This window comes from Stigmatopora argus, chromosome 12, assembly GCF_051989625.1.
Source record: "Stigmatopora argus isolate UIUO_Sarg chromosome 12, RoL_Sarg_1.0, whole genome shotgun sequence".
Lineage (NCBI taxonomy): Eukaryota > Metazoa > Chordata > Actinopteri > Syngnathiformes > Syngnathidae > Stigmatopora > Stigmatopora argus.
Window position 1 is genome coordinate 14,154,950 of NC_135398.1, and position 18,545 is coordinate 14,173,494.

The following is an 18,545-nucleotide window of genomic DNA, read 5'->3' on the forward strand; positions in this document are numbered from 1 at the left end:
TTATTGAAACAGTTGATTTTTTTAAAATGTGCCATACAAATAAACTGCATCAAGTTCAGGGTATACATGGTGCTTCTTAACACAAAATTTAGCTGGAAGGTTCTTGCACAGCAATGACCCTAGGGAGGGAAAGCTGTGCAGTAAATAGATTTATTTTACCTTGTAATGTAATCGTTTGCCCGTTTAAAATAATAAGAATGAAGCTCATTGCTGCATTCATACACAATTGGTAATCAAACCAAATTGTAGGCCTGTGAATCATTCCCAAATGTTGAGGTAGTGAGAAATTTTCATCCTGAATGCGGACAATTTTGCACATGAATTTTCCTGTCTGTTTGCCGTGTCAGATTATCCCTCTGCTGTTCTTTTGTTGTCGCTCTGCACGTCTCACTTTTGCCCTTTTCCTAAACAGACCGTGGTGTGCTTTTTTGTTTGTTTAACAGGGCAGCATGCAACGTATAACACAAGCCATCTGCTATATGCATACAACCAGCGACTTGGGAAGGACGACGACTGGGATCACAATACATGTTTAGTTAGCATGTGTGTGTGCGTGTGTCTGAGAAGCAAGTGTGTTCTTCAAACCCAGGCACACGTACTGTATTTGCAAATGCAAAGTGTTTTATCTCATTTGATGCACACAAAGAGGCAAAACAGGCCCAACAGAGAACATGGCATGTGAGTAAGAATTAAAGAACATGTGTGTTAATTCACAGAAGAGGGAAATACAAACTCTTTAGTTGCTGAAGAAGAAAAAAGAAAAAAATGTATATATATATATATATATATATATATATATATATATATATATATATTTATTTATATATATATATATATATATATATATGTATATATATATTTATTTATATATATATATATATATATATATATATATATATATATATATCATACCTGTCAACCTCTGCCAATAACTGCCCTTATAAATGATTATGATTCCCCTTAAAAAAAAAACCAAAACCTTACAAACACCGTACGAGTCGTATGGTGTTTGTATGGTTTTTTGGGGGGGTTGTAAGGGGAATCATAATCATTTATAAGGGCAGTTATCGGCAGAGGTTGACAGGTATGCTATTTTATATATATATATATATATATATATATATATATATATATATATATATATATATATATATATATATATATATATATATATATATATATATATATATATATATATATATATATATATATACATATACATATACATATACACATACACAAACACATGCACAAACACATACACAAACACACACATACATACATATGTATGTATATATATATATATACATATATATGCATATATGTGTATATGCACGTCTCAAAAAGAAAATCAGGCTTTATATACTATAATGTTACATGTCCTGATTGCTTGTTGGTGTGGTGTGACGTCATTAAAATTATGCCTCTGTTTGAGACAGCCCAGTGGGCAGAGCGTTTGTGGGCGGATTGTCACATATCCAGCATTTGAATAAATACATAATATTGCGACCAAATACACTTAACAGTGGCTAGAAAATTTTTAGACTGTTTAGCTACATTGGCTAAGATGACCCAACGTTAAGCCTGAATATCGGCGTGTTATAGCATAGTATGTACATTTTCCAAATCAACAAATTGACAGCTTTTAAATTATTTTTATGTAGCGGAATCACAAATCAGATGGAGACTTTTTGGTCGAAGGAAAGAAGAAGACCCCACTATATAATATATTTGAGAGAAAAAGCCTGTTATTTTGCCTCATTCAAATCTTTTACATCTTAATATCTGAACATTTAATATGTAAACTAAAGTGCATTGTGTCATAAGAAGTAGCTACATTTTTTGGGGCTCGGAACTGAGAGCCATGTCATAGCAAACTCTGGATATTAATTTTTAGCCTTTCAGTTCTTCCATAGCAGCAGCAAAAGCTTTCTCTTGACACCAAACAGGAATGCTAACATAGCATTAAAGCTTGCAGAATGCGTTTGAAGTTGTACTCTGCGAATGTACTTGGTTCAAATGCATTTGTTTGTTTTTCTTTACTTTTTCTCGTCCAATAGAAAAAAAATACATACGGATGCGATGTGGGCATCCGCAAATTGATTAGGAATCTGTCCACCACCTGCTTAGACTCCGCCCCTTCAAATCTGATCAGGGCTAGCTTTGCACAATCATGGATGAAATTAATAATTTTTAAAATAATATTTAATAAAAGGATTTTACAAGCCAATACATAACCTGAAAATCTACACATGCCCTCTCTCACACAAACGTAGGGGGTGGGGGACTTCTGGTTGACTTCATCAAGCTATTATTAGGCCTAGCCACGGTAAGAGGATGGTCCTAAAACTAAAATTGAGGGGGATTTGATTGTGTTTTATAGAAGCATGCAATGTTAAAACGTGCAACAAAGAAAACATGCACTAACTAATCTGCTTGCATGCATTATGATGCCAATCTTCCCAGATTAGGAGGACTCACTTCCAACTAACATACCCTGCAGGATTGTTAAACTTAAAGAAGCTCAGACACTGGAGCTCTAAGTCACACTCCTATGTTACTAGTGGACCATCTTTAATTTTCAGCTTTGTCTTCCTTCTTGCTGCTCTCTCTCTCTCTCTGCTTTAGGGCACACATAGGAGTAAAACAATCTTGCTGATGAGGCAGACCAACATCCACAAGCATTGCATTAAGGTTTAATCTGGATCTGACCTGCTTTTTCTTGGCTTGATTGCATTATTTGCTGCCCCCACAGCCCTTTCATATCTTGCACCCCAAAAACCTCCACTAACATCCAGGTTGGAGTCGTCAAGGCTGGAGTCTTGCCTGCCATTGTTGGATCTCAATGGAAGAAAGGCAATTGGCAGACAGGCATCAGCCAGAAGGCCAAGTGGAGCAAATTTGCAGATAGCAGCTCCTGAAAGACTATGCATTACAAATAGATATGGGTCCTTGGAGAGGTAACAATGAAGGCAAAGGAAAAAACAGGTCCATATTATATTTTATTACAATTATGTATAAATTACGAAATGGAATTTACCCCGAAAAATATTGCGGTGTTGTAATGTGCAATATGCTTTATCGCAAAGGACGATAAATACTTTCACATACTAGTATGTCTAGTTCACTTTGTTTATTATTTTGTCCATTAATTAAAGATTGAACATTTAGAAATTACATTAAATGCATGCTATTTCCGTATGGCTACAATGATTACATAATTGTTACTACCTCAAGTATATGGAAGAATAACATAAGTGATTAGGAGTCATGTCTTCTTGATAGTAATAAAGACGTTGAGGGTGGAACTGCCAGGGAACAGGGCTATAGGTAAGCCTAGGAGAAGATACATGGATATAGTGAAAGAGGACATGAAAGTGGCTGCTGTCATAGAGGAGGGTGCAAAGGACAGGGTGGAATGGAAAAAGTTGATTTGCTGCGATGACCACTCATGGGACAAGTGTAGTTGTGGTCTTTATTGTGGATGATTTAGAACAATCATGTCAAAGACGGTTTAAGAAAGAAAAACACTACATCCTTTCTCCTAACTCTGGGGGGAATATCACAGAGCCTCTATAAAATACTACGACTCGGGGCAGCAAATAAATTCACTTATAACAAGTTTTGCTAAAACTGGAGACAGACAGAAATGAAGGCAAGCATAATTTATTGTACCATGTAAGACGATTGTTGGCCATTTCATCATTTCAGCCAATAAATCAATGTCATAAGTATCATGAGTGGTGTTCATACAATATAACAGAATTAAATTTGTACTTATATATGTAAGACAGCAAGCATCACTTTTTACTTTATAACAGGACAACCCAAGGAATGGCTACTACTCATAAAAATGTAGGTTCTCCAGGGAATTAATAGAATTAATAGCAATTTAGATATACAGTGGGGCAAAAAATTATTTAGTCAACCACCAATTGTGCAGGTTATCCTACTTGAAAAGATTAGAGAGGCCTCTAATTGTCAACATGGGTAAACCTCAACCATGAGACAGAATGTGGGGGGGGGGGGGGGGGGGGGGGGGGGGGGGGGGTGAAAATTATTTGCAAATCATGGTGGAAAATAAGTATTTGGTCAATACCAAAAGTTAATCTCAATACTTTGTTATGTACCCTTTGTTGGCAATAACGAAGGCCAAACGTTTTCTGTAACACTTCACAAGCTTTTCACACGCTGTTGCTGGTATTTTGGCCCATTCCTCCATGCAGATCTCCTCTAGAGCAGTGATGTTTTGGGGCTGTCATTGGGCAACACAGACTTTCAACTCCCTCCACAGATTTTCTATGGGGTTGAGATCTGGAGACTGGCTAGGCCACTCCAAGACCTTGAAATGCTTCTTACGAAGCCACTCTTTTGTTGCCCTGGCTGTGTTTGGGATCATTGTCATGCTGAAAGAACCAGCCACTTCTCATCTGCAATGTCATTGCTGATGGAAGGAGATTTTCACTCAAAATCTCTCGATACATGGCCTCATTCATTCTTTCCTTTACACAGGTCAGTCGTCATGGTCCCTTTGCAGAAAAACAGCCCCAAAGCATGATGTTTCCACCCCTATGCTTCACAGTGAGTATGGTGTTCTTCGGATGCAATTCAGTATTCTTTCTCTTCCATACACGAGAACCTGTGTTTCTGCCAAAAAGTTCTATTTTAGTTTCATCTGATCATAACACATTCTACCAGTCCTCTTCTGGATCATCCAAATGCTCTCTACCGAACCGCAGACAGGCGTGGATGTGTACTGGCTTCAGCAGGGGGACACGCCTGGCAGTGCAGGATTTGAGTCCCTGGCGGCGCATTGTGTTACTGATAGTAGCCTTTGTCGTGTGGTTCTGGGATTTCTGCTCACCGTTCTTGTTATCGCCACGGGGTTAGATCTTGCATGGAGCCCCAGATCGAGGGAGATTATCAATGGTCTTGTATGTCTTCCATTTTCCAATAATTGCTCTCACGGTTGATTTCTTTACACCAAGCATTTTACCTATTGCAGATTCAGTCTTCCCAGCCTGGTGCAGGTCTACAATTTCGTCTCTGGTGTCTTTCGACAGCTCTGTGGTCTTGGCCATAGTGGAGTTTGGAGTGTGAGAGACTGAGGTTGAGGACAGGTGTCTTTTATACCGATAATGAGTTAAAACAGATGCTATTAATACAGGTAACGAGTGGAGACCTCGTAAGACCTCGTTAGAAGTTAGACCTGTTTGACAGCCAGAAATCTTGCTTGTTTGTAGGTGAGCAAATACATAATTTCCACTCTAATTTAGAAATAAATTCTTTAGAAATCAAACAATGTGATTTTCTGTTATTTTGCCACATTCTGTCTCTCATGGTTGAGGTTTACCAATTAATAACAATTACAGGCCTCTCTAATCTTTTCAAGTAGGAGAACTTGCACAATTGGTGATTGACTAAATACTTATTAGCCACTGTATGTAACACAACGCCTTCCATCCAACATTTCCATGTAGTTAAAACATTACAAAGTATCCTATTGTCAGATACTGACACACAAACAAGGAATGGTCAAATGAAGTTAACTGTCACTCACAGTTGGCTGTACAATGGACATTATGGAGAGCCAGTAATACTGGATTGCAAGTGCTAAACAAACAAAGGCATACATTTCCACAAAAAGACAGTCTACTGAAAATGTCAACTTTCACACAAGAACACTCACATATACTTACTAAACAATAGGAGCCATAGAAAGACAGGTTGGTTAACAGTCGTGAGTTAATTGCGTTTCTGTCTCCTTATTACTACCCTAGTACATGGCTTGATAAGACGCAATGCATATTTCCATGTATGGAATGATAAATGTATTGCCTTCTGTGCATAACATAATATATAGAACAGAAGGTTTAGAACTATAAAAAGCAAGCCTTTTTTGTCTTTTATAGTCATTACAAAAGTACATTGACATTTAAAGCTTTACCACGAAGTGCACAAATAACAGCCATCAAACAAAAATATATAATAAATAAGTAGTCAACATAAATAAGTAGTAGTCAACATGGATAAGTATTCAACATTGAATTAGTGCTTTTTATCATGCAATATGCATCGTGTCAAAGAAATATTAATTCTCTTTTTAAAGTTGTTTATGTAAATTAAAGTACTTAGTAATTAATAATAATCAGACATAGGCTTTGTCACCATCATTGACTCGATGAAAGCCTAATTGTCATCATACCCAGCTGCGTATGACGAAATTGGTAGTGCTTCTCCACAAAGTGCGCTTTCCCAGCAAAAAGCCCAAATAAGTGATAATTTCAGCCTTAACTTAACTGTATGGATAACAGCTAGAATGAAGAAGTAATTGCTTACTTTTTAAGTATATAAGCAATGAGGCTGATGTCATTGAAAAATAATTCTAAAAATATTTAATTATAATTACAAAAAAATTCTGATCAATAATTACAACAATATATTAATTTACAGTTTGTCACACCGATGTTAGTGGAGTCCCTTATGCCTCTCTGCAGAGGCTGGATGTGTTTAAGCCTTCACGATTTAACATGTTAACAAAAGGACCTTTGTCATGGCTGTGGACAAAACCCAGCTCCCAAACCACTCAACAATATATTTGTGCAAAGAACAGTGTCAAAACTCCTTTAATAAATGAACCAAACCAGAATTCAAATTCCTGAAGGAAAAGGCATGATTTCATGGCATAGCTCTCTCTGCTAAAAAAAAAAACACCCCCCCCCCAAAAAAAAAAGAAGCAAAAAAACATACCCAGGTGCCAATAAACACACAGTGACTTTTCCCCACTGTATATTGTCTGGCACGAAACAAGGAAGTTTTAACACGCACGTTCATGACAATAAATCGCAGCTGGAAAAATTACTGTGCTCATTTTCATTAACCAGCTGACCAAGCGCAACAGTCTTATATATGATGCAGTGCAATTACAAATTTAAGTAATGTAAAACCTATAACAAAATTACAGAAAAGAGGAACTTAAAGGGTGTAGCAGACATACAAGTTCAACTGCCAAAACACAAAATAGTTCTTTCTGAATGTATCCCATAGTTTATCATGCGCCCACCACCCAATGCATTTCTCTACTGCTCTCAGTTTTTGGATAATGGCCAACCAAATCTGGCAGCACCACCCACAGGAGCCCTGTTATCCTGATTGGAGTAGCTGTGTGCTGGAGTCTCTTCCCAATTCAATTTTATGCAATGACTGCAATATTTGCAATGTGCCCAAGGGTAAATGAAACATGGTGTGGCGATGCACATATTGGCTGCCTGATATCCCGTAAGTGGAAACCGCAACTAAAGTGACGTGCCTAAAAGTGACAGAGGCATGTAGATTCCCTAAACAGCCATTTCCCAAAGTTCTGACGAATGAAAGCCAAACTGATCGCAAACATTTTGACTAGTGGTGACTACTGTCACTAGTCCCAGTGTCCTTTCCACTTAACAAAATAAAGCATTTCAATACACAGTTGTGAGGAGCGACTCCCACTGTTAAATAAGCAGAAGTGGCTTTTTCAGCAAACCTATAAATGTCACTGAATTTATATGTTTAAAACCAATCAACAATATTTCATATGACTTGTCACTTGCGAACCCGATAAAATAACTGCATCATTATTAAATCTAATAAAATAAAATAAAATAAACACATTTTGGACCAGTGTGAAAAATGTGTTAACACAGTCTGTCACATTTTAATTGTTCTGCTTGAATCAATGTCAGGACTCAGTAGCATAAAACACACTTAAACACGTGGGAAAAGTACTGTAAGTAAAAGCCTCTTCACAATAAGTGATGTGGGCTGAATACAGAGAACAACGCATAACAAAAGTGTGTGACAGCCAACTGGGTTGGCACCACTTGGCACAGATAAGGCCTGCTTGTCTTTGGCATAACAATAAGACACAATTTATGTGCACAGACAATGACAGCCTTTCTTCACAGGTATAAAGAAAAGTACACCACTCAACATTAAAAACATGTTTTTTCATCAGATCTTAGTGAAAACTTGCAGCAGTGCAATTTGTCCTTTCTTTCATCCAGTGAACAAGAAAATGATAAATTCATAATTTGTCGTTTAGATGTGTGTTTATGTACTGTACTACTACTGCACGATTGGAACGTTTTTGCATGCTTGTTATTCATTTGAATACAGTAATAATTAATTTTCCTATTATTTTCTTTCATTTTTATCTGTTTCTCACATTTTTCATAAAAAGGTTGGACACTTTGATCATTTTTAAATGGTTTAGTGGGGAGTTTTTTGAGGACCATGGAACCAAATACAAAATTTAAATTTTAAAAAAAAGAGAGTTACGAAAAAAGTTCTGGAACCAATTGATTTTGTAAGTAGACGTACGACTGTATATTACTTCGATGATGCATGTGTGTTTCCAGTTAGCTTGCCGCCACAACTGCATTGAATGCCCATATCCTATAGGCATCATTTGAGTAGTATTTGGTAGATTGATGTACCAAGTGATTGGGAAATTTTAAAACTTTTTTTCTAGTTTGAGACATCATCGCTGCACAATCCCCAAAGCCACACCTCAAATCCGTACCTTCAATTGTTGAATCAGTCCGGCAAGCATGTGAACAAATGATGTGACTAATAATATCAGTTTATTCTTCACAGACAGCAGAACGCAGTGTAGCGTATCATCCCTGCAATAGCAGGCAGTAGAACCATTTGATGAACCTGATAAGACAATGCCTAGTGTTATGTGTTCTGGCTGGAAAAAAAGATTTTCTAAAACTTTTTCACTCTAAAAACAGAAAACGAGATGCATGTATGTACATCCAGGTAAGAAAAAACAAAAAATACCAGGACAAAAGAGTAGCAATAAGAGGAAAAAAGGGGAAGAGAGAGTGCACTGGCCGCCTTACTCAGCAGGAGCTGTCTGCCAAGCCAGAAGTCAGGCGAGGGAGTGTGTGTGTGTGTGTGTGTAGGTGAGTGTGCATGTGCATGCATGTAACTAAGGCATATAGTGGCCACGTGCCAAAAACAATGGCCTGCAAAATTGGCAGGGCACATGCAGTGTGTGTGTGCGTGCTGGGGGGACTGTTGGGGTGCTGGGGGGACTGTTGGGGAGTATGCATTCCTTGCATGCATGTGGGTGATCTCTCATCTCATTTTCTGAACCGCTTTATCCTCACTAGTGTCGCGGAGGCGCTGGAGCCTATCTCAGCTGACTTTGAGCCAGAAGCGGGGGACACTCTGAATTGGTGACCAGCCAATCGCAATTTCCGAAAAAATAAACAACCATTCACGCTCACACTAATACCGAGGAGCAATTTAGAGTGTCGAATCTGCCTAACATGCATGTCTTTTGAATGTGGGAGGAAACTGAAGTACCCGGAGGAAACCCACGCAGGCCCGGGGAGAACATGCAAACTCCACACAGGTGGATCGACCTGGATTTGAACCCAGGTCCCGCACTGTGAGGCTGACGCCCTAACCGCTCATCCGCCAGGCCGCCCCATATGGTACACGGTTGATTGGTCGCCGGTCTTTTGGTCGCCGGTCTTTTGGTCGCCGGTCTTTTGGTCGCCCGGAAGGTAAGTGATAATTACCATTTAAATCGTTGCTCAAATTCCCTAAATACAAACTACGAATTACTATTTAGTCATACTTAATGCCCTAGTAATTATTAGGCTAAAGAAGCTCCACATTTCCCAGACTTTTATTGTTTTTTGTTGGAGAACTTGTTAAGACCCTGACTGACGTATCGACCGCACACGGCCCCATATGGGTGATTTCTCTATAAACATTGAGAGAGGACAACAGAGGAAGGTATACTATAATTTCACTGTAGTAAAGTATTAGACAAGATGAGGCGCGGCAAAGAAAATCAAGATTAAATTGCTAAACCGCTATAACCATAAAAAGTCGCATTAAATCATCCAGTGTCGTATAAAGCAATAAAGGTCCAATCCATTTGAACTGGCAGGGTTGGCAGAGAATAATCATGATTCAGTGGCAATAAACATCCAATCCATTCTGACTAGGGGATCAAAGCTATTGAGTTAATTAAATGAAAAAATCCTTAAATGGCATACTGAGTCTCACATCCACACATAGCCTACCAATATATATTTTAAATGTATTGCCTTCAAAATTGGTATTTTTAGGTCAAATAACCAATTTTTGTTCAATTATACACGGTAATCTTATTCACGATCCCTACCACCTACACGATAGAAAAAATTAGCAAAGTAGCAACCAAATATTTATTTTATAATCTATATATTTTTCACACCAGAAACTAAAGTTTAACTCCAGCATGAGATAATTTTTGAAACAATGATCTGGAAAATATTAGTGTGCAGTATTATGTAGTCTAGTTGTATGTAGTCTAGTTGTATCTTAACCAGGGTTCGATTGAACCCTAGGGGTTCCGTGAGTCAGTTCTCAGGGGTTCGGTGGAGCCTCTGGCGCAGAGGTCAAGACACATTGAGTCATCATGTCTATACACGATAACATGCTTGGCCAATCAGTGCTGCGAGGAATTTATATTTCTTGAATTTGAAAAAAAATCATGATTTGTTTTACACTGAAGTAGGGTTCGGTGAAGTCGCATATGAAACTGGTGGGGTTCGGTATCTCCAACAAGGTTAAGAACTACTGATTTAGGCATTTACTATATGCAACACGGGTAACACAGAACTGGGCAAATTCAACTTTTGTAGATTACCATGTCCTGGATGGCAGACAACCAACAAAGATGTTTTTGAGGTGTTTTGATAACCTAGCTCAGAGGTCGGGAACCTTTTTGATGGAAAGAGCCATAAATAATTCACATTTTAAAATATTATTCCGTGAGAGCCATATTCAGAATTTAAAAGTATAAATGTATGAAAATGAGTGCGTCTTCTAGTCATTTCACCATTGTTGAAGTAAGAAACATTGAATTCTTTGGACAACATTTTTACGCTGTTGTTAATTAATGAGAGTAGGTATGCAGAACAGTCTAATGAAGAAAAAAAAGATTAAAAAGGTGCTAGAGGTAATGTCAACGCCACTGAACCAACGTGATGCTTCTATTGATGTTTACGAGGCTCAGCTCTCTCACCAGCAGTTTCCCTATTTTACCTGCCAGGCTAGTGGAGAGCCAGATGTACCAATTAAAAGAGCCACATATGGCCCTGGAGCCATAGGTTCACTACCCCTGAGTCCTGGCTCTTCTAGTCAAGTTCACTACATGTTTGCTAAGTGAGAAAGGACTTGAATTGTAAGTTGAGATTCAAGTTGCATAAATTAAGATTCACATCATGTGTATTTTTTAGGTGCATTGTGTACATTTTCCTTTTTCCAATATCATGTTGACAGTGATTTGCATTTTTTTCATTATGAAAGGAGTTGATACAAATCATGCCAGCAGCAGCAGCACTTGGGAGAACTCCTGACTGACTTTTGTATATGGTTTAATCCCGTTCAACTCTGCTGCTTCGCTTTGTCATCGCCACAGTCGCTTCAAAAGGCATTGGGGACCCATTACAGCTTTATGTAACGTTCTACAGACAGAGACGTGGAAAGGACACACACATACATTCACACGCAGATTCTTACTACCCCCCTTTCTGTGAACAAGAGTTTTTTATACAGCTGGGTAACAAAGCATGACCCAATAATCCTAAAGCTTGACTCAAAGCTGAGGAACCCCCTCCCACTCTTCCCTCCCCTTATATCGCTGTCCTGCTCTCTGAGGACTTTATAAGGCTGGATAAGGAACTTCTGGTCATACATGTGGCATGGCAGGGAACTAAATACACAACCACACTTAGCCTTCATTATTCCAATTATGACTTGGATCTAGAAGTAGGTTATTACACATGGGCAGCTAAATTGCTGATGAGTGCCCATCCTTCCAATCATGCGGTGTTACTGGTAAACATAGACAGACAATTTATGCTTATTAGGTGTGTGGCATGGCGGGCACCGGAGACTGTACACAACTGGAAGTACTTCTCCATCACATCATTCTCCAAGTTGCAAAAATAGGTATGTTCAAACATGATCTGTTTACGCCGAAGTGCCAGAAGGACTTTTCTTAAAGAAAACTTTGCGTTGTACTAGTTTTTGTTGGGACATTATTTATCCTTCTCTCCAAAATCTCCTTTTCTTATTTTAAACAGATGACAAATGTTTTTTTGCAGTTATTAAAGATCTGGCAAATGTATACAGTAATTGTGCAGAACGTAATAGGTAAAGCAGGATATTAACCAAGCTGTCCACGCTTTCATACAATGCAGCTTTTATTATCAGTAGTAAAAGGGGATTATATTTAGTGGATGCTTGCTCCAAGACGCATACATTGATCTCAGACAGTAATAAATTGATAACAAAATATTATGCAATAACAAAAACCTTAAAAAATATATTTGAAAATACCAACCGGCACATTTTTGCATTTAATTGCATTAAATTGGCAAACATAATTAACAACCAATTACTTTATTGTAAGTCTTAAAATAAGGATCTTATTTTTAAGCATGTATCATTATCAAGTATAAGCACGCAGCTATCAGTAATTACACACCTGCCAATATACTACTGTTGTGAAGAGTAATTTTTAAATTCAAGGGTTGTAGGTTGTCCAAATGTCATTAATAAAATCCTGAATATATACCATATTTTCTCACATATAAAATGCCCCCGCGTATAAGCTACGCCCTTAAAATTGCCCTAAAATCGTTGAATTTTACCATTTCTCGCGTATAAGCCGCCCCATGATTCACAATTTTCACCTCCATATTCATGATTTTAATACGGAGTACAAATGTGTTACTTTGAAGGGAAAATCAGATAATGTATGAATTAAAATCACATTATTAGGGTCAATATCATAAGTTAGAAATTCATCCAGTAATGGTTGTTTTCTTACTGCAAAACAGAAAATAACCAACAAATAGTAAATGTTAATTTGCCGTCACCTACTGGTGAAAGAGTATAGCAACGCCGTGAGTCGTGCGCATTTAAGCCATACCCTTGATTCAGTCATCATTTTTTTAAGTTACGGCTTATATGTGAGAAAATACAGTACTTTTTGTGTGGTTAGGCAATAATCATCTTGCATCAAGTGGTTCCCATGGACCACAAATTGAAGAGCAGGCCAAATCTTATCTTAATCTCACGAAACTATTGAACCACGATCTTATTTGTTGACAGAGAGAGAAAAATGTGTGTCAACCTTTTGTGACTTACCTTAGAGGGGGTTGAGATATAAGGTGTTGAGAGAGGTAAGGCCGAAAGTGTAAGAATGTCATTACACACCTAAAAGGATCTAACTTATTTTGATTACCCTCACCCCACCAAAAAGATCTAAAAGCAGCATTTATGTGTCATTTTTTTTTCATTACTACAGTAGGCACATGCACAGAGCAGCAATCCGTGCACCTTTTAAGCACATGGTAGTGTTTATGATAAGCGGAAGTGTCCCTTCTAGCTAGTTAAAGCCCCTTTACGTACATTCTTTGCATATGGTGCCCTATACGTGCAATCATCAACCTGCTAGAATTGTCCAAACATAAACACATTGATAAACATATCTTTTTTCAGGATCACATCTCACAACCTTGCAAAACAGATGGCACTAAACAAAGTTAAAAGTAAATCTCACTTTCATATTCACAAGTCTCACATTTCAGATAGTAATGGAGTGGAATCAATGGCCATTTAAAAAAAGGTGCAATAAGATACAGCAATCCGAAAGAAGCCACAGTTTGCAGTTTCCCCTGATACCTTGAGGGAACATGAGACCTCAGACAAGCTTCAGTTCCTCTCACGCCATATGGCCAAAGAAGAAGACAGAAGAAAAAAAACCTCCAACACTAAGAGTTGTTTATTTCGCCATTCATCAGTTTTCAATCTCATTCTTTTTCATCATGTCCAAACTGTGTGAGGAATCTGATGAGGATGAAGCTGGAGAAGGAGCTTGGCGGAATGGCCCTTTGTTTGAAAACATCCTTTCTGCAGTGCTGGAAATGCGAGAAGCTTATCGATCATTTAGACTGGGAGCCTTTTGTGCAGCAAACGACTGAGCAAACGCACGCAACGAACTGATTTTAGCGTAAAAACCAAACTACTGAAGTGCAAGCCCGTGCTCAAACACCACCGACAGAAAGAAGGTTTTTCCACCTCGGTGGCGTCCCCGCGTCTCTTTGTCCGCTCCGAGTAAACACAACCGTGTGGGGGATTTTTTCCCCCGGATTAACGTCGGATTAATCATAATAAGAGACCCAATAACAGCCTTTGTTCCTCGGCTAACCCACCCACAAGCAACGGCTAGTTTGAGCAAGGAAATAAACATTTGGAAGTGAGAATTGTCGCAAACAAACATAAATCCCCGTTGAGTCCTTTTGTATCGGTGCCTGTCAATCCTCCTCCGCGCCTCCCCCTACTTGTCTACGGGTCGAGGGCTCCAAGCGCCCCCGGTTGTTGAAAAAAAGTGATCTTTAGCGCATGTGAAATGCTTTTTCCAACGTTTTTAATTCCCTCAAACCAGGGACATCATACGTTTAGCGCAGATTACATACCACGAATAGAGAAACCAGTTTAAACCGTCCAAGAAGCCACAATAGTATATAGGGAGCCCTTTAATTTTTAAACAGCAGCTGGTCGGATATGTTAGCAAAGCAACCTTATCTCCACTCTCACGGGGACACGAGCACATACTTTTGTTAAAAATGTCTACCTGAACGCTCTGTTACGTCCAACCACACACTTTTATACCCACGATCGCGTTTTTATTTTCTTTAATCGCCAAAACAACACATGTGCTTTCAATGATAAACTTCAATCAAGCATGTCCGGTAAAGATTCTTTAGGGACCCTGGGAAAAAAAAGAACTCTAGTTAGCCCTAAAGTTGAGGAAATATTTTCACTTACCGACTTGTAAAACATTTTCCACACAGCCCGTCTCGAGCAACCTGATACCACGGCGAAAAGGCAATGCATCTCCAGTTCCCATTGCTCCGGTTGTTCCTACTGTCGTCCCCGTAACAGTAGCGGTTCCTCCGCCAGCGGCCGTAGTTGTGGGTCCGGACCCAGCGGCTCCGGACCCACTGGTAGCCGTCGACGGAGCCTCGTCGCCGGCTACGCGGCACTGGAACGAAGAATACATACATATCTCCTTTTCGTTTCGGGGGAAAGACCAGTAGACGATACGACGCTGAACTGGTTCTGGGATCCGCTCAAAACGCTCCTCTACTCTTTCGAAGGCCCACTTTTCCGCTACTGCCTTCGCGGCACAGTCCAAGAGGGACTCCGGGGAACGATATCGTGTGTTGATCAATCCATGTCCGGGTCCAGGGCCGGGACCCCGAGGAGCCGGGCGTAAGCACGGTCGCTTACTGGCCGGTGGCAGCGACAGGAGAGGATGCGGTGGCTGTTCCCTTCGTCCTTCCGCCATGGCGAGCCGATAAACACTGACTAGACCGACAGCGTGCGGACGCCGAGTTGCAGCCGGAAGCCGACCACACACGCACACACAAACACACATCGAGATTACATAGTGCACACAAAACGTCCTGCTTGCCCTTTCAAAATAAAAAAAAACGAAACAGAACAATGAGGTTATAATGTAGGTTTACAAAAATCACCAGATTGTTTCTAATTATATTTCATACAGACTGAAAAGTTATGCATTGGGGTTTCTAAGACAGTTTTTTACATGTATATCCTCCTGACTACCAGTAGTTCAAATTTGTCCTCTGTAGAGGACATTTGTAAACCTAACTATCTCCTACCCAGAGCATCCAATCGCATCAACTCCTTTCGTGCTCTATAGAGGACATTCAGAGCTTTCCAATGATGCAAAATTTCTTTTGCACTATTCCAATTACTTCAAATAGATTGGGGAATTTCAAAATAAATGTGATTGGACAACACTTTTTTTCCTGGTAGTCAAGAGGATATCAATATGCACTCATTTTATTTTTTAGAGGCCAAAGCCCTGTACGTATTTGGGTTGTTTTTCTGGCTCTTCAAGTTGTTGTTGTTGTTGTTGTTGTTGTTGTTGTTGTTGTTGTTGTTGTTGTAGACACCAAATTTGAAGTCCTGCTCCTCCATCATTCGGGAACTGATCGCCTTGAAACCCAGTAGCTATGTAGGATAGACCAATATCTATCGATCATTGCATAACTAATTATTAAGTGATTATTTAAAGTAATAATTATTAAACTTATATGAATATATACACTTATACACACACAGACACACCCCAACACCTATCAGGGAGTGTAAACAATTGGCAATGACCAAAACAGCACACATTGGTATGAAGCAGTTGGGCTCACCCTGCCAAGGCAATTATGGCCATGCTCTAGTCTTTTTCCCCATTATAAGTTCATTCATGCATACCTGTCAACTTATACGTTTTTCCCGTACATTAATTTTTTATTATTATTTCGAAATGCTGGCATCACATTACAACTTTTGTAATGGATTTTTTTAAAGTACATTTTTTGTCAAACCGATCTCGTTTTACACATTATATATATATATATATATATATATATATATATATATATATATATATATATATATATATATATATATATATATATATATATATATATATATATATATATATATGCAATGTACCCAGACAGTCAAGCTGTCAGCATCATTCAGCGACATCTACATAATCTTGAATTTAGTGCATACAAAAGACATACCAACTGATTAGGCACTACGTCCACTTTCAAGATTTTTTTTATTATCACTTAATAAGCCGAATTGCGATAATTAATAAGGGGAGCAATTTGCCGAGGTTGACAGGTATGTTAATGGACCTTTAACATTTTCTGTTTTTGAAAAGTTCTTTTACAAACATACAGACATAATGAGAAAAATCCCCAGATGAATTGATGTCACACTTCTGATACTGACACTAGTGAAAACATGGCCGAGACGTTAAACGCTCGGTATCGAGACACAATCCATATTAGTCTCCCTCTGTACATCACTTTGCTTCGTTTAAAAGCCTGCTTTTTGGCATGCAATTATATTGAACAATAGGTCAATGTCAATGGAGGATGCAATCCGTAACCATGGAAATGATTATGATAGATTTGTGGATAGACAGAGCAGGTAATTGGAAAAAAGAATGATAGGTAACTGGGTGAAATAGAGTGAAAAAAAGATGGAAGAAGAGGGGAATAAATTATCAAAGCAGCCGTAGGGTACTGAAAGCCCCATTACACCATATCTTTCTAGGATTTTTACAATTTTATAATGATGCATCTTATCTCTCATCAAATCAATAGGCAATTACTCTCTCACTTCCGCACTCACTCCCCTTTCTTTCTTCCTTTCAACATTAGACTTCAACCTCTTTCTCTTTTCCCCTCTTACTATAGCAGTTCGAACATGAAAGGGGGAAAAAGGGGACAATAATAGTATCTAATTCCTGTCATCACATCACGCGGTGCAGGAAGGGATTGTAAAGAGATACTCAGGTTTAAAAAGCACACAATCGCACGAGACTTCAGCCGCATTTATTGAACATGCACATACTGCATATTGTGTCCTTTTCATGCTTTGTGTTTGCAGATTGCCAGGACAGATAAGTCACCAGTCAGACAGTAGGGAACAGATTTTATAGTTCAGGTGAGGAAGATCCCGATATGAAACAATATTTACTGGGTCATTTTAAAAAAATATATTATTTCTATAATATTATTCAACATCACCACATTTGTTCCCACAAAATTCAATATGGCAGCCCGGCGGCTGAGTGGTTAGCGCGTCAGCCTCACAGTGGGGGTCCTGAGTTTAAATCCAGGTCGGTCCACCTGTGTGGACCTGTGTGGGTTTTCTCCGTGAACTCTGGTTTCCTTCCACATTCCAAAGACATGCGTGATAGGGTAATTGGACACTCTAAATTTCCACTTGTGTGATATCTATGGAGCAACTTCCAGTGTGGAAAAACAAGTCCCCGTAAGTGTTTTAAAATCCTGCAGTACCAGAGATTGATAATAGAGCTCGCTTCAAAACAGAGCAATGGTACCATCATGACCCAAATTTTTGAGAATGACACAAAAATTACATTTTCACAAAGGGGTTTTAGGTGTTTGCCAGATGTTTCTATGGTATAATAACTTCCAAATAGAAGCAAAAGCCTTTATTGAGAATTGCACACAATAGGTCAATATTTGCACTATTGACACTTCTTTTTCAAGACCTCTGCAATTCTCCCTGGTGTGCTGCCGATCAACTTCTGAACCAAATCTGGTCTGGTGTCCATCCATTCTTGCATAATCAATGCTTGGAGTTTGTCAGAATTTGTGGGTTTTTGATTGTCCACCTGCCACCATTCTCCATGTGATTAAAATCTTGAGAGTTTCCTGGCCAAGGGCCCAAAATCTTAATGTTTTCTTCCTTAAGCCATTTTGTTATGACCTTTGCTTTATAGCAAGGTTCTCCATCATGCTGGAAAAGACATTCTTCCTCACCAAATTGCCCTGGATGGTTGGGAGAGAGGTTCAATTGATGCCAAACAGCCTCCAGGGCACCCAAGAAAGTCCAGTCCTGAAATTGTTTCA

The 18,545-nt window shown here is 38.9% G+C and overlaps 1 protein-coding gene across 1 annotated transcript in view; it reads right to left on the minus strand.

Annotated features, from left to right (window-relative positions):
* Positions 1-15,477, minus strand: part of zswim5 (zinc finger, SWIM-type containing 5) — a 45,949-nt gene extending 30,472 nt beyond the window's left edge. The window contains exon 1 of the mRNA XM_077615592.1: positions 14,887-15,477. Within this exon, the coding sequence (XP_077471718.1) occupies positions 14,887-15,409 (523 nt within the window). The 5' untranslated portion in view covers positions 15,410-15,477. The remainder of the gene's footprint in view (positions 1-14,886) is intronic.
* Between the last annotated feature and the right edge of the window lie 3,068 nt (positions 15,478-18,545).